This window comes from Colobus angolensis, unplaced genomic scaffold, assembly GCF_000951035.1.
Source record: "Colobus angolensis palliatus isolate OR3802 unplaced genomic scaffold, Cang.pa_1.0 Scaffold4, whole genome shotgun sequence".
NCBI lineage: Eukaryota > Metazoa > Chordata > Mammalia > Primates > Cercopithecidae > Colobus > Colobus angolensis.
In genome coordinates, this window is record NW_012117376.1 from 10006604 (window position 1) to 10034514 (window position 27911).

Consider the following 27911-nt stretch of genomic DNA (forward strand, 5'->3'; position numbering starts at 1 on the left):
AGGGATAGGCCAGGCCTCCCAGGAGCCCCAAGCTTGCAGAGTCCCCTTGGTCTCATTGGCACAAGGAGAATGGTTTGATCAAATCCACCAACCGAGTTTTGTGGGTCTAACAGTGCAACTTCTGCCAAGTGGGAGGAGCTTAGGGACTTTTTATAACCTCTCCTGGGGCAGACATGATGGGCTGCAGCAGTGTCCAATCCTAACTCCACGATCTCCTGGGAGGGCAGGGCTTCATGGCAGTTCCTGTCTGCTCTCCACTAGAAGCTTGGCATTACAAAGGGGCTCAGTTGTGGGACAAAGCAGGGCTTCTTCTAGAAATGTTGCATCTACTTCCTACTCCCTTTCTTTATTGCAATATGGATAACTTATCATCTGAGGAGGGAGTAGAGTTCCCAAGGTAGCTTGCCGAATAGTTGTGCTTATTCATTTCAACTTTTCCCAAGATCGAGGGGAAAAGCAATCCCTGGTTTTGTGTGTGTATGGGGAGGGAGTCTCGAGGTCCTGAAAATGAGGTTTGGGTCTCGCAGATTGCTGTGAAGAGTTATTGACCCAGCTAGAAGAGAAGCCTAGCTCAGGGCCTGGTGCACAGTTGATGGGTTTGCTTAGTGGTTATTCTTCTGTCCTTGTCTGGAGCCCTGCATGCCTCTTCATAGCTTAGGAAGAACATGCTTCTCCCTGTGGCTCAGGGTGAGGAAGTGGGAGAGAATGCCAGCTCCAGGGAGGCTTCTAGCACCAGTCAGCCTCAGTTAAAATCCTTGTACCTTCATTGACTAGCTGTGTGACCTTGCACAAATAATTTCCCCTCTGCGCCTCAGTTTCTTCATCTGTAAAATGGGGATCATAATAGTACTTCCCTCAAAGGATTGAGGTGAGGATGAAAGGACTGAATCCAGGAGCATGCCCGGAAGAGGCAGGAAATGCCTCCTACACAATAGCTATTTTTGCAGCCAGAGAGATCTGGGTTTGAATCCTGCCACCAGTGCTAACTACTGTGTGATTTGGGGCAAGTGCCTTCACCTCTCTGGACAGCTGTTTCCTCATCTGGAAATGGGCTTGGTAACAGTCCTGGCTTCCAAAGTTGGTAGTGTGCTTCTAGTAAGCAAGGTGTGTGAAACGGCAGAACCCCAGCCCTGGTGCAGAGCAGGGCCTGATGACGGTGTTAGGGTCTGTCCTCCCCGGAACCCCCTCCTGGGAATGGCAGAGGGCGGTGGGGTGCTCTGAGGCAGGCTGCTGCCCCGCCCCTGCTCCCCCTCCCCAGCTGCCCCACCCCAGCTGTGACGACCTTGTCCCTGCCTGTCTAAGGGGCAGGAAGGAAGTGAGGAGGGCAGCCAGCAGCTTCCCCTTTTCTGCCCTGCTCCAGGCACCAGGCTCTTTCCCCTTCAGTGCCTCAGAGGAGAGGACAGCAGCACCATGGATCCCCGCTTGTCCACCGTCCGCCAGACCTGCTGCTGCTTCAATGTCCGCATCGCCACCACTGCCCTGGCCATCTACCATGTGGTGAGTGTGGGGGCCCCGGGTGTGCGTGTGTGCGTGCTTGTGTGAGTGTGCGTGTGCGGTGACCCCTCATCTACGGAGCCCTGCAAATGAAAGAGCTCCTGCTCTCCACCTCTCGGGGGGACCCTGGGCAAATCCCTGTCCTGTTCTGGGCCTCAGTTTCCTCCTCTGTCAAATGGCTGGGGGGACCCGCAGGAGTAAGGAGTAGGGGAGCAGGAATCCACTTTCCAGGCAAATGGAACTGACGTTCACTCCGAGGCTGGCTCTGTTTCTGCCTCTGTGAGATGGGGCACAGTAGCGGCCGGAAGGTTATTTGTGTGCAAAGCCAACAGCAGATGTGAAAGTGCTTTGGAAGTCAGGGATCTTGGAAGGAACGTGGGCCGGGATTGTTTGACCAGGATGTGAGGTCGGCCACAGACACAGCCCCGATTCTTCCCCTGGGGCCTGAATGGAGCCTGGGCCACTCAAGGGGACAAGAAGTGGGCATCACCCGTTTGTGCTTCCAGTGGGAAGGGAGGGGCCGAGTCCTCTTAGCTTCCAGCTCAGTCAAACCACGGCCTTCTGCCTCCCAAAGAGAACTTGCGACCTGTGCTAATAATTAGGGTAACTTGCCCGGCCCAAGCTCCTGTTGGGCAACTTGTGAAGTCACGGCTGTCCCTGGTTCCTCCTTTCCTGGTAACTCACAGTGTGATCTTGGGCAAGTCACAGTGCCCGGGGGCCAAGGCTCCCCCTCTGCCTGGGGTGGCTGAGGGTCAGGGTCCTTGTACTGTCCTGCCTAGACCCACCTCACCCCAAAACTCCTGGCCACACCCATCTCCCCTAGACCCCGGCGACTTCCTCCTGGGGTGACTCAGGGCCTGTGGTTGGTTAACAGTTTTCTCATGAGTCTGGAAGGGCTTCCTCAAAATTAGCCTAGATCCACATGCTGCGGTGGGCTGCTGCACACTTAGACCTGCCTGCATCTGCTTCCTGTCACAGGCAGGGCAGGCAGAGCTGTGGCAAGAGCCCAGCCTTCAGGGGGCTGATGCTGTTCAGTGGTTAGCGCGTGGCCTCTGGATGCGGACTTCTGCATGCAAATTCTGGCTTCCCTGCTTCCCAGCTGTGCAGCCTTGGGTGATTTACTTAACCTCTCTGAGCCTCAGTTTTCTCATTTAAAAAAATGGGGATGTGAGTTATCATACCCATCTGATAGGGTTTGTTGTGAGGCTCAGGGAGTTGATATATACAAAGCTTGCAGAACCATGCCTGACGCACAGGTGAGTGTTTTATCATTCATTGTGCATCAGACATGGCACCTGCTGTCAGCATCCTTGGAGTCAAGCTGTCAGTTTCAAGGACTCTAGTTTTGGGAGCAGGAACTCAGAGGTTGTCCTGCCCAGCTCCTGCCAATGCCAGAGCTGAGAGAAGCATATCACTCTTTGGGTGTCCCTGTACCCTGTCTTTTAGGCCTTCAAGCTCCGAGACTATGCAGCATTCTTGGAAGGACAGTGTGGCATGCAGGGGCATCTCACAGGTAGCAAGTCCCTGGGTCCTCACCCCAGCCCTGCCACTAACTGGCTGTGTGGGCTCAGACAAGCCTCTCTCCGGGCCTCAGTTTCCCTTTTATGAAGTCGGGGGTAAGGTGATGTTGACTGGCTCAGAGGTCTCCAACTCTGATGCCTCCAGGGTCTGGGCAGGGCATGTGAGTGACAGCAGGGGGCAGATGGGCCTGCGGTGACCTGGGGAGCCCTTGCTTGTCCCACCCTGAAGCTGCTCTCTGTTTTTGCTGATTGTTGCCACAAAGGATTGTGGGCCCTGGTGGCCACTCTTCTGATTTTGGAGAATAGGGAGCAGGCTTTTGTGTCACATCTTCTGATGTTTCAATACTAGTGATTGATGCATGGTAGAAAAAAATCTCTGTGCCAGCCAACTCAAATCCATTTGCAGGCTGTGTGGGCCCAGAGGCTGCCCTGCAAACCCGGGACTGTGGGGCTGTTAAGGTTTCTTGTTGATCGTGCCATCTGATGTCCTCACCTGTAAATGGTGGTGTGATATACGGTCCCTGCTCACAGAGCTGAAGAATGTGTGGGCCCAAGCAATCCTGGAAGACTTCTTGGAGGTGGTGCCATTGGCAAGAGGGAGAGTTTGGTTGTGGGCAGTATGGAAGGGGAGGAGAAACGGGTGAGCAATGGCGTATATGTTTGGCTTCTACAGGAACACAATAGAGACCAACCTGGAGTTTGGGGAGGAGGTGGTAAAGGTTTTGAGTGACAAGCTAAGACTTTGGATCTTCCCTGCAGTGTACCATTGATATTTTGGGCTGGATAGTTCTTTGTCATGGGGGAGTGAATTGTGCGTTAGAGGAAGTTCAGCAGCATCCTTGATCTCTACCCACTACATACCAGTAGCACTGTCCCTCTCCCTACCCTGCCTCTTGTGATAACCAAAAATGTTTCTAGTTATGGGGCCCAGTGTCTCCCAGCTGAGAACCAATGCCTATAAGTGATGAGATGTTCTAGAGCAGGAGCAGGCATAAGAACAGAGGGGTGTCCTGGAAGCTGTGCGCTCGGCCCAGGTTGTCTCCAGGCTGTGGTCCTCAGTTGACTCCAGTGGGGGTTATCTTCCTGCACCCCGAAAGAGTCTTCTCTCCTTCCCAGAAAGGGCAGGGCCTGGGGGCTTTCCTGTAGGCTAGCAGGTGTGCTGATAGGACCTTGAGCATCTGAATGGAAAAAGAGAAGCTGTGGTCCAGATGTGTCAATAGCCCATGCTGGCTGTCATCTGGACCCAGCCATGGGTGATGACTCTGCACATCACGAGCTATTTGTGGACTTGGCCCCTCTGGGGAGGGTTAAATTGGGCCCTTGCCATCCTGAGACAGTGCCATGCTCTATTGAGTCATGAGGGCGTTATTACATGAGGGAAACCTGGTCCGCAGCTTTGGGCTCGGGCGTCTTCCTCAGGATGTCACTGGGTTTGTGTAGAGGATTCTCTGGGTCACCCAAACTTGCACACTGTGGGAAGCCAGCAAACTTTCTTTCTTTCTTTCTTTTTAAAATTTATTCTTTTTTCCAAAGTTCAGTAACTTGCCCATCTTTTGTTGTTTGTTTTGTTTTGTTTTGTTTTGTTTTTGTTTTTAAGAGATGGGGTCTTGCTCTGTCACCCAGGCTGGAATGCAGTGGTGCCATCACAGCTCACCGCAGCCTTGAACTCCTGGATTCAAGTGATCTTCCCGCTTCAGTTTCCTGAGTAGCTAGGATCACAGGTGCATGCCACCATGCCCAGCTAATTTTTACTATGTATCTATTTGTAGATACAGGGTCCCACTGTGTTGCCCAGGCTGGTCTCAAACTCTTGGCCTCAAGTGATTTTCCTGCCTTAGCCTCCCAACACTCTGGGATAGCAGGCATGAGCCACTGAGCCCAGCCTAGATAAATTTCTTAAATTGGTCTCTTGGGTCCTGGCTTTTTGTCAACCTGAAGCATGTCCTAAGTCAGTGGGAGAAAGTGGGCACCCCCAGAAGACACATTTGCCCAGAAATCTCTTCCTTTCCTGACCCCTCTTCCCCAGGGTGCCCCGAATTCCACTCTTAGAAATGCATTGTCTGGGTTAAAAAACTTAACACCTGCCATGATTTCAACAGTATCGAAACAGGGTACGTCAAAACAGGGCGAGGAGGAAATGTGTCTGGGTTCCAGGATGGTGGAAGCTCTATTTTTTCTACTTTTCTGTATTTTCCATATTTGGTACAATGAGCACGTACTCAGAATGGTTTTAGATTTACGAAAAAATTGCAAACACAGTATAGATAGTTCATGCGTCCCCTGTGCCTAGTTCCACTATTGCTAACATCTCAATATTAGCGATAGAGCACAGTTAGTGTGGTGTGTTTGTTGCAATGGGTGAATGAATATTCATGGGCTGTTATTAACTAAAATCCACGCTTTACCCCTATTTCCCCAGCTTTCCTCTTACATCCTTTTTCTGTTCCAAGGTTGCATCCAGGATGCCACTTTCCATTTAGTCTTCATGCTTCCTTATGTTTCTCTTGGTATGATGGTTTCTCAGATTTTTCTTGTTTTTGAAAACCTTGACAGTTTGAGGAGTATTTGTCAGGCATTTTGTCAAATGTTCTTCAGCTGGGGTCTCTGGTGATTTTCTCATGATTAGACTGGGAATGTGCTTTTGGGAGGAAGACCACGGAGGTGACATGCCGGTCTCAGAACATCATACTAAGAAAAGGTTCTGCCAACTTGACTCACCACTGTTGCTGGTGACGTTGAGCCCCCGGCTGAGGTTGCTCCCTTGTAAAGTTACTCTTTTTTCTCTCCTTTCCATGCTGTATGTTTTAGAAGGAAGTCACTGTGCTGTTCCATGCAGCCCAAGTTTGATGAATGGGGAGTTCCGCCCCACTTCCTTGAGGGCAGAGTAGCTACATAAATTACTTAGAATTTCTCAAGGAGATTTGTCTGTACTCCTAGTTTATTATATAAATAAATGATGTATTTGTATCACAGGGACCCAGGGATCTTTACTGTATGCTTTGGGTTATAACCCAATGCTACTTTACTTTGTGGCTCAAACTATACTACTTTTAAATTGGGAAAAATTAAAAAAAAAAGAAAAAGGCTGGGTGTGGTGGCTCATGCCTGTAATCCCAGCATTTTGGGAAGTTGAGGTGGGTGGATCACTTGACATCAGCACAAAACCCCGTCTTTACTAAAAATACAAATATTAGCTATGCATGATGGTGGGAGCCTGTAATCCAAGCTACTCGAGAGATTGAGGCAGGAGAATTGCTTGAACCTGGGAGGCGGAGGTTGCGGTGAGCTGAGATCGCACCACCGCACTCTAGCCTGACAGAGTGAGACTCTGTTTAAAAAAAAAAAAAAATGGCCGGCCGTCGTGGCTCACGCCTTTAATCCTAGCACTCTGGGAGGCCGAGGCGGGTGAATCACGAGGTGAGGAGATCGAGACCATCCTGGCCAACACAGTGAAATCCCGTCTCTACTAAAAATACAAAAAAATTAGCCAGGCATGGTGGCGATGCCTGTAGCCCCAGCTACTAGGGAGGCTGAGGCAGGAGAATGGTGTGAACTCGGAAGGCAGAGCTTGCAGTGAGCCAAGATCACGCCACTGTACTCCAGCCTGGGCGACAGAGTGAGACTCCGTCTCCACAAAAAAAAAAAAAAAAGAAAAAGAAAAAGGTAAAGCATTCAAATCATAGTATTTGAAGAAGGAGTCTCTGTTGCCTTGACCCCCAGGGGGCAGGTAAGTCCCCCCATGTCTTTCTGTGCCCAGTCCCAGGCCAGGATACAGCCCTGACTCATTCATGGCCTCTGCCCTAGAGGGGCCAGTCTGCCAAGGAAAAACTGTGACAAGGACAACAGATGACATTGCTGGCTATGATGGGGGCACAGATGCAGGGTTGGAGGTTGGGATTCTGGAATAGTTTCTTGGAGGATGTCTGAGTCCTAAGGATGAGTAGGGCTTTGCTTGGGCACCTTGGAGAAGAGGCCATGCTGGGCCGGGGGAGTAACATGAACACAGGCTTGAAGGGCAAGGACCCTGCGGTGCTTCAGAGACCTAGGAGGTTTGTCAAACTGGGTTAGGGGGGTGGCCACGAGGTGTGTGGGGGAGCAGGGTGGAGAGGTCCCCAGGGGTGGGACCTGCCCGAGTCCTTTGCTTTTACAAGCTTCAGAGCTAAGAGGATGGATCTCTGCTCGGTCTGTCAGCTCATTTTGCAGATGGGAAAACAGGTCCAGCAGGGCCCCTTACTTGCTCCAGGACACATGGAGAGGTGGGGCAGGAGCTTCCTTCAGGCCCCACTGCTGGCACACAGGTGTGTGGAATGATCCAGAAAGTGGGCAAATGAGTTCCTTCCCTGGCCCATGGCTGGGGTGGTGTGTCTGTCTGGGAGGCCCTGCCCTCATCCAGCCTCCCACCATTCATTTCTTCTTTATGGTCCAGTTCACAGGAAGCTTCCTCCTCCAGGAAGCTCTCCTGATTTGACCTCCTTAGAACTCCTGGGGCTCTTTTCTCTGCTCCACTTCGGGGACAGTGATTTGTGATTGAAAGGAACACAGGCCCATCTCCATTACTCACCGGCAATGTGACTTGAGCAGGCGGGCACCTTTTGTTTTCTGAGCCTTGCCTTCCTCATCTGTAAATGAGGGCAGTGGTCCCTGCCTCAGAAGTGATCATTTTTTGATCAAATGAGGCCCTAGCGAAGCTGGGTCGGGGCTAGCAGGCGAGTGCCTGAAGTGGGCTATGGAAGAAGAACACAAGGCCCCCCGCTTTTTTTTGAGACTGAATCTCACTCTGTCATACAGATCGCAGTGCAGTGGTGCGATCTTGGCTCACTGCAACCTCTGCCTCCCGGGTTCAAGTGATTCTTGTGCCTCAGCCTCTCAAGTAGCTGGAATCACAGGTGTGTGCCACCACGCCTGGCTAAGTTTTGTATTGTTAGGAGAGACGGGGTTTCACCATGTTGGCCAGGCTGGTCTCAAACTTCTGACCTCAAGTGATCCACCCGCCTCAGCCTCCCAAAGTGCTGAGATTACAGGCGTGGGCCATCGTGACTGGCCCCACTCCCCTCTTGAAAGTTCATCTGTTTGGGGTTGAAAAATGGGTCCAAACTGCCAGGTGGGGAAAACCCTGGGTGAGAATCTGTTAGAACTTGCCACCTTTACGCCTGATGCCCCTGGGCTGGACAGAGAGGCTGCGTTCTCTGCCACTGCAGCTCTGTGCCCTTCATGGAGGGGTGAGGAGGCCGGTGGGGGCAGGGTGGGAGTTGTAGCCCCTCCTCAGTGTCAGAACTGAGTTGTTCTCCTCACCTCAGGGGCGTGAACCCCAGCTTCTAAAAGTAGGAGGGCCCCATGGCCCATCCCATCGAGAGAGTGGCTGACGGGCCTAGCCTGGCCTGGCCGAGACTTCTCTGTTTCCAACCTGGCCCCGAGGCCTTCAGGAAATGAGGCTTTTATTTTGAGCCTAGAGCACCGGCCTGAAACCAGGACTTAACTCTGAGCTCACTGTGAGGCGAGCGTTGGTCTCCCAGGGGACCCCACCCTGCCAGGGGAAGTGGCGCAAAGCACCCCCTAATGAGGCAGGAAGCAGAGCCATGAGCTGCACCGCCTCAGCCCTGCGCAGGGGCTGCTTGGGACAAGGCACTCCTCCCCCAGCCTCAATTTCCTCCCCAGTCAAATGGGGATCAGTAACTCCCATTTGTGGCACCGGACAAATGGCAGCTGCCAACTGGGGCCGCCATTTTACAGATGAGGAAACTGAGGCTCAGGAGGGCAAGTGACTCTGAAGCCTGTGTTAGATAAAGAATCCGAGCCCAAGTGTCTGCTCCGGGCGGAGGCAGGGAGGGCAGGCTTCCTGGCAGCCATGGGATTGGGTGGGAGGGTCAGTTCTGCCATCCCCAGAGCCTTGTTCTGAGAAGCACAGAGCCCATGTGTAAACAGCTGATTTCAATTCTACCTGCAAAATCAGAAAAACATGGGACTCATGTTAGAACCTGTCTCTCAAGACTGGCGCAAGGATGACATGAGAGAGCGTGTGGTTGGTCGGCCCTCCCTACCCGCAGGTTCCGCATCTTGGATTGCAGATTGAAAATACTCAGATACAGAGCCCGTGATACAGAGGGGCCGACTGTGTACGTTCAGAAGAGAACCTGGCATCTAATAAATGCACAATAATAATAGTATCAATACTTATTATCACTGTTGTGGGTCTTTGTTCTGAAGATAAAGGGAGAAGTGATGGTTTGAGGGAATCGTTGGGGGAGTGGAGGGGGCTTCCCCAGATATCTAGGAAGTGGAGGATGACAGGGCCTTGTGTCATACCTGGAGGCCAACTCTGAGCCCCCAACTGGCTGCTCCTAAAGGGAGACTTGATAAGCTACCACCAGCCAGCATACCTGTGCTGCTGGGATTCACTGGCACTGTTTGCTTTTGGGGCAAAGTTAGCTGCTAGCGCCCAGTCACAGCACTTCCTGTGCTGCCCGTGACAGCCTCCTCCAGTGCCCTCTGAGCCGTCTGAGTCTAGGTTCTCTAGGCTTTTGCATGAGCCATCACGTCTCCTGCATGCTCTTTCCCCTTTCTCTCTAACCCCAGAGGCCCCACCCCTGCCAAACCAGTGGATCCGTGTGTTCTCCCAGCCAACTGCTGCCATTTACTGAGGCCTGCTGCGTCTTCAGCACATGGATGACGCCAAATCACAGATCACTAAGTGGAACGTCTTGTGGCTTCCTGAATGCAGCTCACACACACTGGCCTCTGCCCATGCCCTTTCCTCTGCCTGGAACACTTTTCCCATTGCTCTTCGGGGGAATCTTCTTCAATATTCACCTCCTCTGAGAAGCCCTCCTTGACCCCCACCGTTGGACCCTGAGCTTTGGGTGTTGACCCAGAGCCCTGTGTGCTGGGTCCCTGGGAGTCATACCCTCTGGCCTGGATGCTCGTTTGGGTCTTGACCCAGCCTGATTCATCTTCATGATCCTGTGGAACCTGGCACAGTAGGTGTCAGCCAATCTCTATGTTATTTTATTTGATTTTTGCAAACCTTTTCTTGATGTGTAATTTACCTATAGAAAAGTACAGTTATCATAAGTGCACATCTTGGTGAGCTTCTACAAGGTGAACACATCCATGTGACCTCCACCCAAGCTAAGAAATCAGACAGGACCAGCACCCAGAGGCCCCTAGAGCCCCCTCCTCGCCACTGCCCCGCCCCCACTGACTTCTGCCCATCTATGTAGTTCTATATCACATACATCTGTAGAACTATGTAGAAATGAGGCTGGGCGCGGTGGCTCAAGCCTGTAATCCCAGCACTTTGGAAGGCCGAGACGGGCGGATCACGAGGTCAGGAGATCGAGACCATCCTGGCTAACACGGTGAAACCCCATCTCTACTAAAAAATACAAAAACCTAGCCGGGCGAGGTGGCGGGTGCCTGTAGTCCCAGCTACTCGGAGGCTGAGGCAGGAGAATGGCGTAAACCCGGGAGGCGGAGCTTGCAGTGAGCTGAGATCCAGCCACTGTACTCCAGCCCGGGCGACAGAGCGAGACTCCGTCTCAAAAAAAAAAAAAAAAAAAAGAAATGAAATTCTGTAGCGCGTGTTCTTTTGCGAGCACTTCTTTCTCCCAACGCTATGTTTGGGAGTGTCATCTGTGTGGTTGCGGGTAGCTAACTCATTTTTTCCATTGCTGTGTGTACTTCATTGTATAAATCTACCACAATGCGTTTGCCTGTTTTCCTGCAAAAGAACATTTGGATTGATTCCAGCTTGGGGCTGTTACAAATAAGGCAGCCATGGCCACCAGGCTCCGTGCTGGGTGTCCACACACAGCCACCTCTGCAGCTCCGCTGGTGTTTCTGAATCACTGTCTTCAGTGATTTACTTCTCACACCCACTCCGGGAGGTGGATGGATTCTTCTCTCCCTTCTACAGCTGAGGAAATGTTACAGATGAAGTAGCGTGGCCAGGCCAGGATCCCACAGGGGATCGGCGACTGCACTGGGTTCTCACTGAGGTCTGTGAGCCCCAGAGCCCAGTGGAGGGAGGAGGGGATGAGGTGGAGGTGGGAGGGAGGACGAGGACTGCGGAAGAGTGAAGAAGAGAGAGAAGCAAGGCTCTGGGGAGCTGTAGGCAACCAGGCGGGGCTGCTGCGGAGTGCGTGGCCCCAGGAATGGGGGCGTCTAGTGGTATCTGGGCTGGCTGGAGAGGTGGTTGGGTAGATAGAGCTCTTGGGGGGCTGGCCCTTACTGAGCCCCTCATAAGCTCTGACCAGAAGCACAGGGTCGGGGAGGGGAGCTTCCCCTTGACAGTGACACATCTGACTCCCTTCTGACATCCTCCTCCCAGACAACCCAGGGAAATCAGGGTGGGCAGGTGAGGTTGAGGGGACTGAGCTTCAGGGAGGGGCCCTAATGATAATGATGATGGCAGAAGTGTGAGGCCACAGGACACAGGGTCAGGGTGGAGCAGCCCTGAGTGGGAGGGGCAAGGGAAGGCTGTGGAACTTGGGACCCATTTGGCAAACTGCATTGTCTGTTGGGAAGGGTTGAGGACAAGCCCGGGCGTGTCGTCTTGTGCAGCCTCTGTCCTGGGCTCGCACATTTGGTAGGAGGAGCCAATGAAGTAAACGGACAGGAAAGTGTCCACACTCCGGCTGGCACGATGGGTGCTCACTGAAGGCTGGGTTCTTTCCCTGTAACCTTTACCTCCCCGAAAATCTCAGAGGGTGGGTCTCTGCCTGCCTGCTTCTGAGATGGTGGGTCCTGGGCATCAGAGAGTGGGAGAGAGTGGGCCTGTTCTCCTGCAGAAGGGACTGGTCTTTGAACCCCAGAATTGGGGGCTCTGGTGTCATCACCACCATCCACATGATCTTCCTTATCACCATCCTATCCTGATGTCCCCACTGCCGTCACCCCATCACTGTCACCAGCATCACCAGCAGCATCTCTGATCATCACTGTCATCACCACGCCAACTCCAACAACATCCCAACAGCCACTCCCCGTCTCACGTGGTCACCATGGCCAGTGCCTCCCGGGTGACATCTGGTGCACTGTTTACACGGCATCCCCTCTGGCACCGCCATCCTTATTGCCCAGCCATGTTCAGTACTGACCCCATTGTCCCCACCTACCCTGATTTCCCTCCTCCAGCCCCTGCCCCCGTTCTTTTAGCTCAACCTGTTGCTTGCTCCTCAGAGCCACCAGAAAAAGAAACAAATCCCCCTGCCCCCTGGCCACTTCCCCACTGGCCAGCGTGGGGAAGCTGTGTTTGTCATTAAGAAAGAAGTGCTGCATGCAGACGGGAATAAGAACTGAAACCAAAGAGGGGCAGAAGGAAGAGGTGAAAAGCGGGAAAGGAGAGTGGGGGTGGGAAGGGTGGCTAAGCACGGCTGGGACCACAGCCTGAGCCCGGCTTGGAGGCAGGAGGACAGAGATGATTTTGACCCTGTGCCAGTTTTGGTGTGTGACCTTGGGCTGGTCGCTGTCTCTCTCTGGGCCATACTTCCCCACTGGTAACATCCTCCTCTCAGGGAAGAGACACTCCCGCACCTTCTGAGTTTCCCTGGAGAGACTGAAACACACCTGCACTGCCAAGGCCTGTAGCCTTGCACATGACGTCCCCTCTTTTGGAACGCTTTCTTCTCTTCTGTGTTGGAAAACTCCTACTTATCCTTCAAAGCCATGCTCGTGGGTTTCCTGCTGGTGAAACTCTCCTTAAGTTTTTTAGATAGCAATGCATTATCCCTCATCAAGGACCCCAAGCCCCATGCGTGTCCTCTGTCATGACTCAGCACACCATTCACGCACTGAGTTCCCTAGGGACTGAGACACTGGCATGTCACAGTCAGTGGCTTGTCTAGACAGAGTTTGGAGGTGGTGGGTGCTCAGAGGGTGTTTACTGAGAGGTAAACATGCCCAGAGGTACCAAAAACCACCACCCAACTGTGCTTGCTTGTGGTGCACCTGCTGTGTGCCCGGCTCTGTGCACCGCATGATGCCATTTGACCTCAGCAATCCTGTGAGGCAGGTCAGTGATTAACCCCATTCCTCAGATGAGGAGCCGAGGCCCAGGGAGGTTAGTGGCTGGCTCAAGGGTGCAGAGCTCAGCTGGGGCCTGGGGCCGTCTGACTCCAGCACCCCAGCTCTTATCTTCATGATCTCACCAGCATAGAATGAAGGGACAGTGGGTTAAAAGATGCTGTAATAGGGGAACAGGTGGGTGAGGGCATGCTGTCTGCCTGGGCATTGTTGGAGGAGAGAAGCCTTGTGCCTGTCGTGGGAAGGCTTGGGTTCCAAGGTCACAGCCCAGCTGGGCTCTCAGAGCTTAGGGAGAAGGCAGTGCTGTGTCCAGGTGGAAACCAGGGGCATGAAGGGAAAGCAAGGGCTGGGGGCTTGGAAATTTTTTTTTTTTTTTTTGAGACGGAGTCTCGCTCTGTCACCCAGGCTGGAGTGCAGTGGCCGGATCTCAGCTCACTGCAAGCTCCGCCTCCCGGGTTTACGCCATTCTCCTGCCTCAGCCTCCCGAGTAGCTGGGACTACAGGCGCCCGCCACCTCGCCCGGCTAGTTTTTTGTATTTTTTAGTGGAGACGGGGTTTCACTGTGTTAGCCAGGATGGTGTCAATCTCCTGACCTCATGATCCGCCCGTCTCGGCCTCCCAAAGTGCTGGGGTTACAGGCTTGAGCCACCGCGCCCGGCCAGCTTGGAAATTTTGACTCTCTGCATACTCTGTAGGTCGTCCAGGTACTTTCCAGGAATTACCAATAGCTGTTGGTTAGGGACATGGGTGGGGCAGTGAGGGCCTTCTGAGGGGTAGGGTGCTGGCCCTGGGGTGGCTGGGGGTGGAGGACTGTGGGCAGCCTGGGTGAGATGTCCTGCAGTGTGTAGGAGCTCCACCCCACTGACCCTCCTGCGGTTTGTCATCCCAATGGCCCCAGGGGAAAATGAGGGTCTCTTCTCATTGACCAAAGGCGAAAACTGAGGCCAGGGAGAAGCCAGAACCTGACCAGGGCCACATAGCAGTGAGGCAGTGGAGGAGGCCTCCTGCTCCTCAGCTCTGGTCTCCTGAGCTCTGAGGGGCTGGGGCTTGGCTGCCAGGGAAGAGTGGGCAGATGGCTGGAGAGATTCTGGAGTCCCAGGGGAGCCAGCCCAGCCTTGTGGGGAGCCCCGGACCCCAGGAGAGAGGCAACAGGGTTCACACCCCAGCCGGGCCACGTGACACAGGACATGTGAGTTCTGTCTCAGCCTCCATTTCCTCATCTGTAAAACAGGAAAATGTTGCCTCTTTTGTAAAGTTTTGGGAGATTGCAGTGCAAGCCTGTGTGTGCAGGTCTGAGCACACAGTAGCTGCTGAATAAATATGAGTTCCTCTCCATTCTATGTCCCAGAGAGCAGCACGGGTGCCTGGAGCCGAGCTTCCTTCCTTTCTCCTGGGTCAGGGACTGGCATCTTCGTGGAAGGTCAGGGCCCCGCAGAGTCTGAGTCAGGCTCTGAGGTTGCCTCGCTCTGTGACCGTGGGCCGGTCCCTGCTCTCTATGAGCCTCGTGGGCCACCCTGCAGTGGGGACAAAGTCCTCCCCCGTCCCCTGCCTCAGGGTTGTTGAGAAGGTGAAATAGGGGGAGAGTGAGCTGGGTTTTAAGTGCAGGTGGTTTTCACAAAAGTAGAAATACCTCTGGTGGTGCTCAGGCTGAGGGGAGGGAGGGGGGACTGCAGAGGGAGAGGGGATGGGGGCACCTCTCTGCCTCCACTGAGGCACTGAAGGAAGGGTCAGGCCGTAGGCAGAGCTGGGTGGCTGGGAGATGCTGGGCAGTGGAGGGAATTGGCCAAGATTTGAACCTTAGCCCTACATATGACCAGCTGAGAGGCCTTGGGCAAGGCCCTGGACCTCCCTGAGCTGCACTTTCTTCATCTGTGAAATGGTAGTGAAAGGATTAAGAATAGTCCCTTTGCTGAGTAGAGGGAAGATCACGTGGCATGGAGTTAGGCTATACAAATGTCCCCTTCTTCCCCTGGGGTGGTTTGAGGGGTTGCAGGGCAGTGAGGGATGCTTGGAGAAGAACAGAGGAGTTGAGAGGGGAATTGAGGATTAGTAGAGGTCTCTAAAGTCGGGTAATGTTCAGGGTGACCTCATGGCCTCAGGATGACAATATCAAAATTCTAAATTTTTCAATCACACAATTTTTTAATTTCTGGAAATTTTTTAGTAGCTGTTTTATGATGTTCATGATAAACTAGGACAGTAACACATTCCTGTAATTTAGAAAGAAAGAAAAATATAGACGTGTGTTCAAAAGGTTTTACTGACATAGGTGCATGATCAAAATATCTAAGTCCTCCCCAGGGTTCAGGCTAGCAGGGCTCTGAGGCATTTTGGGGGTCAGGGGAATGGGAAGGCATCAGAACAGCACTGGGAGACTTGGGCTCCCCCCTCAACTTGCTGTGTGTCCTTGGGCAAGCCACCTAATCTGTCTGAGTTTATAAAACAAGCAGAGGGAGCTTGTAAAACAAGTAGATGTAGGCTCCTTCTAGCAAGGGGAGGTTGAGATGATCTGATTCTAGGCTTCATTCCAGATCTCAGATACTCCTGGAATCTTGAGACTTTGAAAGTCTTCTCATTTCACAGCTGGTTGCTGCTCATGGTCCTTCTCTAAGCCCAGCTGTGACTCATCTGTGATCTGCTTACATACTCCCAGGAACAGGGAGCTCACCACTTCCCAGGACACCCCGTTCTGTGCTGGACAGAGCTGTCATCTGCCTCCCTTTCTCTTTCTCTTGTTCAAGGTGAAACTGAGAGGAGAGGGGCTGCGGCTTGGCCTTTGGGGACTGAGGAAGGAGTTTTTCTCTCAGGGCTGTTTCCTCTGAGTGTTAGCCACAGCCCTCACCGCACTTGCCTTCTGCTCAGGGTGCTCTTGACTTTCATGATGAGACAAAGCCTTTCCAGCTCACTCTCCAGCAGGTAGAGGGGGCAGTTAGAGCTTGCACCATGCTCCTGGTACTACTGCCCAACCACATAAGCTTGTCCCAGCCAAAAGCAGATTCTGTTTGCTGGGCACCCCTGCCAGTCCCTGAGCTCAGTGTTTTGTAAATATAATGCAATTTAATCCTCACTGAATCCAGTGATTGCAATTTTCCAGATGAGGCAACTCAGAGAGGTTAAGAGACTTGCCCAAGGTCACACAGTGATCTGGATTCAAATCCCTCTTGATCTGGAGCCCAGCTCTTCATCACTCTTCTGTTCAGTCCCTTTCCACGCCCCTAAACAGGATGTAATGTGGCAGGAAGACAAGTTGAGACCTGTGTCTGAGCTAAAAAAAAAAAACAAACCCACACAGTCAGCAAGGGGGAAACAGATGGTGGGTAGCTGGTTGCCTGTCAGCTGAGCATAAGTTACCAGTGCAGGGCTGCCTAGAAAGCCAATGTAAACTTAGGGCCATATTAATAGAGATAGGGCACCCACTAGAAGGGAGGGGACAGTCTTCTTGTTCTTTATATGGGCAGAGGGTACCTGGAGAACTGCATGTGTGTCGTAGGGGAAGGGTGAAGGGCTTGCTGCAAGGACATGGACACACATAAGGTTGTGAGTTCCCCATGGCTGGAAGCACTTCAGTAGAGGCTGCATGGCACAGGATTCCTGCACTGGTTGGTGGGAGGCATGGACAAGGTGATCTCCAAGGTTCTTTCAAACTGCAGTTTTGTGGCTGAATTTCAGTGGTTTCTAGGTCCACCCCAACACTCTGGCCTATCAGATTCGCCCCTTCCCCATCATTCTTAGCAACGGTCCTCTGAGAGTGTGGGGTTCATTTGTTCATTCATTTATTCATTCATTCATTCAACAAATACAACAGGTAGGGGAATGAACAAAGAGACACACAGGCTTTCCCTGCCTGGAACCTACAGTCGAGTGGGGATAACAGTAATAATAATAGCACAGATTGAGTGCTTACTATCTGCCAGGTACTTTAAGTGAATTATCCCATCTGGCTCCACCACAATCCTATGAGGAAGATGTCATTATTCCCTGAGGGGCCATGGGAGACAGGGATTCAGGGTTAGATGCTCTCCAGGGCCCTCCGGGCCTGTGTTGATGATTCCGGGAACCTGAAGCTCTATGATGCTCTCTGATCCCCAGAGCCTGTTGTTACAGAAGGGGGTGCAGCGGAGGAGCCTTCAGCTTCTACCCCCCACCCCCCCACCCCTTTAAGCCTGACCTTCAATAGTAACAGTTACCACTCTTACTGAGAGCCGGACCTAAGGGCTCTCCTGGGATAGTCTCATTTACTCCTCACGGTAGCCTCCTAAGGGAGTTACTAGTATTATCCCCATCTTGCAGATGGGTAAACCAAGGCATATAGAAGTCAAGTAGCTTGCCCGGGGTCACACAGCTGGAGAGAGGAAGACCCAGGATTCTGAGCATGGGCTCTCTATGTAAAGGCCACTCTTTTGTCTGGGATGCCCTACTGACCTGGCATGCCATCCACTCCAGGATCCTCACTACTGGCTTCCCTGCTGTACACCACTAAGGTGGGAAGAGCTGGTCAGGGGGCTGTGATGCAGGCTCAGCTGACTGAAGCTTTGCTTTGCCTCCAGATCATGAGCGTCTTGTTGTTCATCGAGCATTCCGTAGAGGTGGCCCATGGCAAGGCATCCTGCAAGCTCTCGAAGATGAGCTACCTCAGGATCGGTAGGTCCAGGGGACGCCGGTGGAGTGGCGGGGGGAGGAGGACAGGGAGGGCCCTGGCCAGGGATAGCCAGGCTGGGGTTGGAGGCCCTGTCACCTCTCCATGGACGATGGATGACCTCTGGCAAGTGTCTTCCTTTCTTGGGGCCTCAGCTGTTTCATCTGCAAATGGGGATGTTCCACCTGACGCCACCCACATATGCAGGTGGTGAGAGCAGATGGAATGGCACTTTGCAAACCCCCACCAGCTGGTAAAGGTGACAGCCTCACTCTTCTGCTTAAAGCTGCCAGTGTCTGCTCATCACACTAGAATAAAATGGAAACTCCTCACCATGGGATCCAGCCCCTGCCCACTTCTCTGACAGCATCTCCCTGTGATTCTTCACCCCACACCTTGCTTCAGTCACACTGACCTCAGCAACCTTGTCCCTGTCTCAGGCCAACTCCTCATTGCTCTCACACCACTCCCCAGGGATGCCTTCCTCAGCCTCACCCTGGCTGAAGTGGACCCCAGCCTGCACCTCCAGCCCAACACCCTCTGTCGCATCCTCTTGTGCTACGCGTGATGTTCTGCTTTTGTCTTTGTATCTACTCCAGACTGAGGACTGCGTGAGGGCAGGGCCTGGGCTTTCCTGTGCACCCTCATGTTCCCAAACCAGTGGTTCCCCAAGTGTCTTCCTGGGAGCCTGGCTGGTGTGCTGGGGGTACCCCTGAGCGCCTCACTGCTCTCCTTGCCTTTCAGCTGACCTGATCTCCAGCTTCATGCTCATCGCCATGCTCTTCGTCATCAGCCTGAGCCTGCTGATCGGTGTGGTCAAGGTGAGGGCTCAGGAGCCCCGCTGCCCCCGCCCCTTCCTGTTATTCACACCCACTGATGGGCAGTGCGGGGTGCTGAGAGGGTGGGAGGCGGGTGTCTTCGGAGGTCCTACCTACATGCTGGAGATCTTCATACTTACCTTTTGGAGAACCATGTTTCTCCCTGAGATTCTCTGGGCTGGTGACCTTGGTTCCCTGGTAACATGAGCCTCACGGGGCCGGGCATGGTGGGCTATGCTGGTCACCGACACTTTGGTGAGAACTAGCTGATGACTCACATCCTTTTAAATGGCAGGTGGAAGCAGGGAATTTGGAGAGTGAAAAGAGGAAGTGTTTTTTCTGGGGGTGAGGGAGGGGAGAAAGCACTGGATTTTGCAATGGATGAGAGGAGCCGAAGCAGGAGGAAAGTAGGATGCATGCAGCTCTATCCGTGCAGTGACAGGTGCCAGCACCCTGAGGGGGACCTACGCCCTGGAAGGCCCCCAGAGAGCTCATAATCTAACTGGGGAAGATGGGCCCTCAGAGAGACAGGCACAGTCTAGTGTGACAATGACGGGCTCCTGGGCCCAAGGCAAATCTGGTGGGAGAATTGAGATGGGCTGCAGCTCAACCCCCTGCAGAAGAGGAAGCCGCTGTCCCTTGGTCCCCAGAAAGGCAGGAAGCCAGGGCCTCATCACATGGCCATGAGAGTAGGATCCAGAAAGAGGGTCCTTCCTGTGCAGACAGGGGCCTGGCACTTGCAGGGCCAGAGGAGTGGGGTGATGATTTGGTGCTGGTTTGGACTGCATCCAACCTGCCTAAAATGCCCACACCCACTTCCCTTGCTAACACCCACTGTGTCTTGGAACCCATGCTCCCCGGGGAGGCCGTTTGCATTGTGCAGGGTGGCTCTGGGTGCTTGTGCAGAAACTCAAATGGTTCAGCTAGGGAAATGGAGAAATGGAGCAAGTGGTCCCTAAAGACTCTGAGATCAGTCAAGGTTGTTCTGGTTGCCTCCTGAGTGATTTTAAATGACCACATGAGACACCAGGAAACCCCTGTTTCCGTGATTTTGTCCCCAGCTGTGAGAACATATGAATGAATACTGGTCACGGTGATCACTTGCTTTCAATTGAAGGAGAGGGATTTCAGCCTCTTCCTGGCAGGGCCTCTTACTGTGACTTTGGATCCCTGGGAGTGGCCCGTAGAGGGAGGTCCAACTGTATGTGGGGTGGTGGTGGGGGAGATCGGGGCGTGGGGGGCTGGGGCTCTCTGCTGCCTCTGGGCCTTCGCTCATGTCGGTCCTTCTGCCTCCAGCGCCCTACCCCTCCCTCCTGCTCGCTCCTAGTCTCCTTCCCCGATCTAGCCCTGGTGTCCCCAACTCCAGCAAGTCCTCTCTGATCCCCTCTTCTCTGTAAAAAGTGCACAAAGCCCTTCCTTGCTGGGTTCTTGTGAGCAAATTGAGTCAAATCCTGCTCTTTGAGCCCTGATAGATGGGGACGGTTCCCTTATGTCTCCTGGGACACCAAGACTCCTCTCATTCAGGGCCTGGGTCTTATCCACTCCCTGTCCCCAGAGTGTCACTCAGAGGAAGATGACCTCAACTGAGGAGGGCAGGGAAGATTTGGGAGAGGGTGGGAAGGGGATGCATGAGGATATCAGGCTGGGTGGGGGAGTGTTGGCTGCATGCAGGGGACACTTGATGGTGTTGGGCCTACCTTTCAGAACCGGGAGAAGTACCTGCTGCCCTTCCTGTCCCTGCAAATCATGGACTATCTCCTGTGCCTGCTCACCCTGCTGGGCTCCTACATTGAGCTGCCCGCCTACCTCAAGTTGGCCTCCCGGAGCCGTGCTGTGAGTACCCAGCCCCCACCTCTCACCGGACAGCAGACCCCAGGCCTGGCATGGGAGATGGGAGGGGGCCAGACACGGGCCCTGGGCTCAGGCTGGGGAGGGTTGGAGCCCTCTTCCTGGCTGGGGTCTTGACCCGGTCTCTGAGTCCCTCCACATTGCCCCAAGTTTCTTCCTCTGTGGAATGTACCTGCAATCACATCTCACCAGCCTGCCTTATGAAGGTTAAATGAGGAACACGAACATTGGGGGGTGCAGCCCACGGTCAGCACTTGGTCAGTGCCGCTGGGAGTGAACTGACACCTGAGGAAAGGGCACGTGTGCTTTTAGGCCCCCAGTCCCCAGTGTTATTCCAAGTTGAAGAAAGGAAGAGAAGGATGATTCATGCCAGTGAGTGTCCACTGTGGAGTGGCTTGAGGGCTGCTACCAGTCAAGGACACAGTCCCCCAAAGTTGCTTTTCTCACTTTCCCCAACTGTTGTCCTTGAAGAGACCAAGGGACTACATCATGGAAGGGCCTGGCCCGGGAGTCTGGAGACCCTGGTTCTAGTCCCAGGTCTGCCACCAGCTCTTGGTGTGAACATCTGTGTGTTCTCGTCTCTCTGTGCACAGAGGATGAGAGTCGATGATTTCTGTAGCTGAGATGCTCTCTCAAGTGAGGGCCTACTATGTGCTGCTCAGTAACTGGGACTTTAATTGCCGCTCCTTATTCCTCTTCCTTGTATTTGTGCCCCGCAGAGCCCCTCCAAGTTCCCCCTGATGACGCTGCAGCTGCTGGACTTCTGCCTGAGCATCCTGACCATCTGCAGCTCCTACATGGAAGTGCCCACCTATCTCAACTTCAAGTCCATGAACCACATGGTGAGTCTGGGGCAGGGGTCCATGCCCATTTGCTGGCTATGTGGCCTTGAGCAAGTTACTTCATGTCTCTGTGTGTCTGTGGTTTAGGCTGGGTTCCCTGGAGCTGGAACCTGGGAGGAAGATTCTTGTGCTGATGATGTATTGAGGGAGCCATCTCAGGAGGAAACTTGTGAGGAGTGAGGGAGGCAGGTTCGAGAAAAGGAGGAAACCAAGCAAAGACGCGGCTGTAGGAGCAGCCCTGCGTGATCCCAGAGAGGGCCTTGGTGTGTGAATTGCAACACAGACATAATATCCGTTTTTATTGCTGTCTAATGAATTATTTCTAAACACCATGGCTTAAAACAATAAGCATTTATTATTGCACACAGTTTCTGAGGATAAGGAGCTTGGGAGTGGCTTAGCTGGGTTCTTCTGACTCAGGGACTCTGGTGGGCTGCACCCAAGATGGTCCCTGGGCCTGTGGACAACTGAGGGCTTGATTGGATCTGAAGGATGCACTCCCGGTGGCTCACTCACAGGGTGTGGGCTCTTTGTCTAATTCCTCGTCGTGTGGACTTGTAGTAGTGATGCTTGAGTGCTCTCCTGACATGGCTGCTGGCTTCCCCTGTGGGAGCGATGTAAGAGACAAGCAAGGAGGAAAGGCAGTGTCTTTTATGACTTCCATCACTTCTGTTACACTCTGTTAGTTAGAAGTGAGTTGCTAAGTCCAGCCCATACTCAAGGGGACAGAAAATAAACACTACCTTTAGAAGGGAGGAGTCTCAAAGAATGTGTGGTAATATTTGCAAATGACCACAGAGGCAGTCTCACCTAGGGCGAGTTCCTCCGCATCAGTCATTGGTTTCAAGCTGCCCCTAGAGGAGGGAATGTAACCTCCCAGGTACTAGTGGATTAGGTGGTCCCTAGCAGCCAAAATGATCTTCTAGAGAAGGGCATAGGTGTGGCCCATGGGCAGCTGACACCTGCCAGCTGGGGATGGGTGGGTGTACCAGCCTGGGAAGCAGATCTGGAGGTAGTAGCTTGGCTACTTGGCTTTTCTTGGTTCGCCCGTCAGTGGGATGGGGCTGAGGGTAGCACCTGCTTCCCAAGGCTGCTGTGGCAGTCGACCAAGGTGACGGCTGAGCCATACTGTGCTCCTGTGTGTGTGGAGCGTGGGATCATTATTCCTGGATGTGTGGGTGCTGTTGGAATTCCTTATGTCCAGAGGCATTGATGTGGCTCCCAAATCTGTTGCAGAATTACCTCCCCAGCCAGGAGGATATGCCTTATAACCAGTTCATCAAGATGATGATCATCTTTTCCATCGCCTTCATCACCGTCCTTATCTTCAAGGTGAGCGGACCCCTGCCCTGCGGCTCTGGGAGGGGTGGTGAGGCGTGCTGGGCCCAGGCCCGCCCATGCCAAGCTGTTAGAAGGCAGGGACACGTGTCCTCCATGCCTCCTCTCCTGCTTTTAGCTCCTTTCTCTTGCTATCCCATGCCAGCTCCTCTGACTTTACTTGGGATCCTCCGAGACAGCCCATTTAGGGGATGTGAATCCATGAAGGCCACCTGCGTTCAGATGTCTAATTCCAGCTGTCCAGAATTAGATTTGGACTGGCCTGCGTTTGAATCCTAGCCCCACTGTCACTAGCTGTGTGCTTGGTCTTCAGCAAGTCACTTCTCTCTGGGCCTCAGGGGCATGAGTCTTACTTTGCCTATGTTACAGTTTTATGTAATTGAGGCATCAAAATGTGCCTGAGATCATGTTAATAGAGGTTTGGTGATGAGAAGGAGGGAGGGGAATGGTCTCATTCTTCTCTGGGGTGGTCAGGCCCAGGGATAGAGTCCCGTTTCAGGTCCCAGGTCTGAGTGATGGTGAAGCACCAGAGTGTGTTCACAGCAGCGCAACAATGTGAAGAGACAGGAAAACGTACCATCTTAGGAAGTCAACCCCCCCCCTCCACAAAACCCAACAAAGACCTGAGTGCTATTCAGCATGGAAAATAGAGGACTCAAGGGGGACATGACTGCTGTTTCTTCACACCTGAAGAACTCTCGTGGGGAATTTTGTGGGATCCTAGAGGCCACAGTGGGGGCCTGTGGCCTGAAGCCACAGGGATGCTGATGACCACAGAACAGAAGGAAGGGCTTTTAAAAAGTGTTCTTTTCTGATCATAAAAGTAACATAGGTCATTGTAGAAATTAAAAAACTACAGATCAGCTGGGTGTGATGGCTCACACCTGTAATCCCAGTGCTTTGGGAGGCCGAGTTGGGAGGATTGCTTGAGGCCAGGAGTTCAAAACCAACCTGGGCAACATAGCAAGATTCTGTCTCTACAAAACATAAAAAAAAAAAAAAAAATTAGATGGATGTGGTGGCACGTGCCTGTAGTCCCAGCTACTAGGGAGGCTGAGGCAGAAGGGCTGCTTGAGCCTGGGAAGTTGAGGCTGCAGTGGGCCATAATCGTGCCACTGTACTCCAGCCTGGGCGACAGAGTGAGAATCTCTCTCTCAAACGAAAACCAAAAAACTACAGATAAGTAGAAAGAAGACAAGCACTCCCCCATCCCCACCACACACAGAGAACATCACTGCTAACTTGGTGCATTTCCCCCCAGCCTTTCTGTGCTGGTGGGTGGGCGTCTGCGGACTCCAGCTCCTGCTTCTATCTGAGGCCCTGGGCAGTCTCTGCTGTCACCTAATGCCAACCTAGAAACAGAACCTTGCCCCTTTTAACATCTTCTCCAAGGACTGACCTAGCACAAAAGCACTAGTGAGTGTGCAGTGAGAACGCTCTGAAGGCTTCATGGGGGAAACCAGTGTGGGGTTTCCATGGCCCTCTCCCCAGGTCCCACCACACAGCTCCGTCCCCCAGCTCCCCTTCTGTTTTTTCATCTTCCAGAATGAGGGGCTTCCCTCTTTGACCCTCATTCTGCCTTGCTGGCCCCCTCCACCGACTTGATTTTCCCTGGGCCCTCACGCCTCATTCTTTGTCACTCAGTACCTCCATATGTCTCCTTGCCCCACCTATGTGCCCAATCAGGGAATCCATCACACAAGACCTTCCAGTACAGGACCCTCTCCTCCTACTCAGTTTTCTGATCCTGGAGTTTTCTGTTATTTCTTGAGCTCGCCCCGTGGGATTGTACGCCCCACTCTGGAAAGCTTCTGCCCAATTCTTACATCAACTTGCATCAGCTGATGGATATGTACCAATTGTTCCTCCTTTATAAACATGGACTAATACTGCACATGCTGTTTTGTAATCTGCTTTAGAAAACAACGTATCAGAAGCAATTTTGAAGAAAACATGTCCCACCATCAGCTTTGTTTCCAGATGGCCAGGGCTGTCTCGGGAGGTAGTGAGCTCCCGGTCAGTGTGGGCAGTCGAGCAGGAGCTGTGGGACTATTGCCGGGGAAATTGGAGGGAGGGCCAGAAGCCGCCAAAACCCCCTTGCTATGTGGTGTCTATGGGACAATGAAAAGGGCAGTACCTGGAATATTCTGGACTGGCTGGTGAGGAACTCCTACCCAGAATGAGAGGTCTGAGCAGGAGCGGCTGGATGCTGGCTTCTGGAGAGAGTGGTGGCTCCTGCCTGGCATACGTCCTAGGCCTGCTGGAGTGTGAGAAGGACGCTCAGCAAAGCACAGCCTGACCTGGGCCTTTTTCCAGGTCTACATGTTCAAGTGTGTGTGGCGGTGCTACAGATTCATCAAGTGCTTGAACTCGATTGAGGAGAGGAGCAACTCCAAGATGTTCCAGAAGGTGAGTTTGGCTGCAGGTGGGTGCCAGCCTTGCCATTCACTGCCTGTGCCATTTGGGTCGAGTCTCCTTCCCTCGTTGGACCTTGGTTTCTCTATTTGTAAGATGAGGGTTGGAACAGAAGAAATGTGTTCTCTTTCAGTTCTGGTAGTGTAAGATTCATTCACTCGCTCATTCACTCACTCATTCATTTATTCAGTATTTACTACCTCTCGCTCTTTGCTAGTTTCATATCGATTCCAGGGGGCATACAGAAAACTAAGATGCCACCTCTGCCTTAGGGGAGTGCATAGTTCAGACACACAGATACAATTACAACTTGGTGTGAAGCACAGGGACAGAAAGCACAGAGGAAAGACTGGCCTCTTTTCGGGTATCAGGGAAGGCTTCCTGGAGGAGGTGACAGTTGACTGGTCTTGGAGGGACAATGGATATGAGATAGCTGGGAAAGGAGAAGGAGGCTTTCCGGGAAGAGAGGATGGGGTGTGCTTAGAAGTAGCTTATTGGAGAGTGATGGTTTAAATTCCTGGTAACTTATTTTCCTCACCAGTAAGGTGGAGATTGTATTAGTTAAGACACTTTTGGTTGCAAGTGGCAAAAACCCAACTCAATCTGACTTAAGGAATTTACTAGCTCATAGAACTTAGCAGCCAAATGTAGGTCTGGCTTGGGCCTGGCTGAATTATGATATCAGGATATGATCTCATCCTCTCCATCTCTTAACTCTACTTTCCTTGATGTTGGCTTCATTTTCAGGAGGCCCATCCCTTGTGGTGGCAAAAAGACTGCCAAAACCCCTAGGCGATATCCCACCCTCTCAGTAATCCCAACAGAAAAAGAAGGTCCCAGGAATATGTCTGATTGGACCAACTTGGGCCACGTGCCTATCCCCAAACCAAGGACTATAGCCAGGGGGATGGAATTCTACTTTGAGTGGCCAAGTCCAGCCACCCCGCTGGATCTGAGGGATGGGACCAGTTCTTCTGGAGGTATATGGACAGAGAATGTTTTCCCAAGGAAAATGGTGCACTGTTTTCAAAATAAGGGGGACTTGATGCTGAATAGGCAAAGGCAAGTATGTCCACTATAGGGCTGGGAACTGCACCTATCTCATGCAGGCAGTGTCTAGCACATAGCAAACATCCAAGACCTGCCATTCATTATCATCATCATCATCAGCAGCAGCAGCAGCAGCAGCAGCACCAGCATCATTTTGCCGGAGGTGGGGGTTTGGGTCCCATGACCCCGGGTTGGAATTGCAGGTCGTTTTTGACCATACTCAACCCTCATCTCTGTGTCTCTCCCAGGTGGTCCTGCCGTCCTACGAGGAAGCACTGTCTTTGCCATCGAAGACCCCAGAGGGCGACCCAGCACCACCCCCATACTCAGAAGTGTGACCCTCGCCAGTCCCCAGCCCCAGTGCTGGGAGGGGTGGAACTGCCTCATAATCTGCTTTTTTGCTTTGGTGGCCCCTGCGGCCTGGGTGGACCCTCCCGCCCCTCCCTGGCAGGACAATCTGCTTGTGTCTCCCTCGCTGGCCTGCTCCTCCTGCAGGGCCTGTGAGCTGCTCACAATTGGGTCAACGCTTTAGGCTGAATCACTCCTTAGGTCTCTCAAAAATTCAGCCCAACAATGCTTGGTTTATGTCAATCAGCTCCGATGCTTGTTTAGACCATCGGTCATTCTAAAGTTGGTGAGTTTGTTAAGCAACTATCGACTTGATCAGTTCAGCCAAGCAACTGACACATCAAAAACCCACTTGTCAGTTCAGTAAAATAATTTGGTCAAAACAACAGTCTATTGCATTGATTTATAAATAGTTGTCAGTTCACATAGCAATTTAATCAAGTAATCATCAATTAGCTACCCCCATATATAAATATATATGTAATCAATTTCTTCAACTAGCTTGCTTAAATGATAATCAGCCAACCATGAGTCGTTTAGAATAGTGATAAATAGAATACATAGAACAGTGACGAAATTCAATTTAAAAAACCAAGTTAGCCTCCAAACCATTTAATTCAAATGAACCCATCAACTGGATGCCAACTCTGGTGAATGTAGGACCTCCGAGTGACTGTATAATTGTTAATTCAAATGAGATTCATTTAAACAGTTGACAGACTGTCATTCAATAATTAGCTCCAGGAAATAACAGTTATTTCATCATAAAACAGTCTCTTCAAACACACAATTGTTCTGCGGAAGAGTTGTCATCAACAGTCCAGTGCTCACCTATTCAGTTGCTCTGTGGTCTGTGTGGCTGCATAGTGGTTGATTCCATGAAAGGAGTCAGCTCAATCACAGTCATTTTAGTGACGAGCTGCCAGTCCATTCCCCGGCCAGGCCGTCGCTGGCCATCCGTTCAGTCGATTCAGTCATAGGTGAGTCAGTTCTGCCTGAGGCTTGTGATCAAGCAAAAATTCAGCCCTGAAGTTGGGCACATCTGTTTGTTGGACTAAACCCACCGGTTAGTTCAGTCAAAGCAGGCAACCCCCTTGTGGGCACAGACCCTGCCACTGGGGTCATGGTGGTTGTGGCAGCCAGGGAGGTTTGGCCCCCACAGCCCTCCTGTGCCTGCTTCCCTGTGTGTCGGGGTCCTCCAGGGAGCGGACCCAGAGGTGGAGACCACAGAGGCAGGGTCTCTGGGGACTGTCGGGGGGTACAGAGGGAGAAGGCTCTGCAAAAGCTTCCTGGCAATACTGCCTTGTGTAATTGCTTTGTGTGCGACAGGGAGGAAGTTTCAATAAAGCAGCAACAAGCTTCTCTCTGGCTGATGTGTTTCTGGAAATACAGTGTAGGGAGGGTGGAGACCAGCCTTCTACCTCCAGCACCCCCAGGACTCACCCACAGCCCCCACACCCACATACACACCCCCCACAACCACACCCACTAACAACGTACACACCCACACCCCCACACTCACACCAACACCCACCCTCTCACCTAAGCCCCACACCTACACCTACATACATACCCCTCACAC

At 52.6% G+C, this 27911-nt stretch overlaps 1 protein-coding gene across 1 annotated transcript; it reads left to right on the plus strand.

The window, feature by feature from the left end:
• The first annotated feature begins 1325 nt into the window (after positions 1–1325).
• Positions 1326–27691, plus strand: LAPTM5 (lysosomal protein transmembrane 5). Its single transcript, XM_011955492.1, has 8 exons — positions 1326–1497; positions 17582–17675; positions 18415–18491; positions 20193–20321; positions 21056–21178; positions 22415–22510; positions 24833–24925; positions 26230–27691. The coding sequence occupies exons 1-8, from the start codon at positions 1411–1413 to the stop codon at positions 26317–26319; spliced, it is 789 nt and encodes a 262-aa protein (XP_011810882.1). The 5' UTR covers positions 1326–1410; the 3' UTR covers positions 26320–27691.
• The last annotated feature ends 220 nt before the right edge of the window (positions 27692–27911 follow it).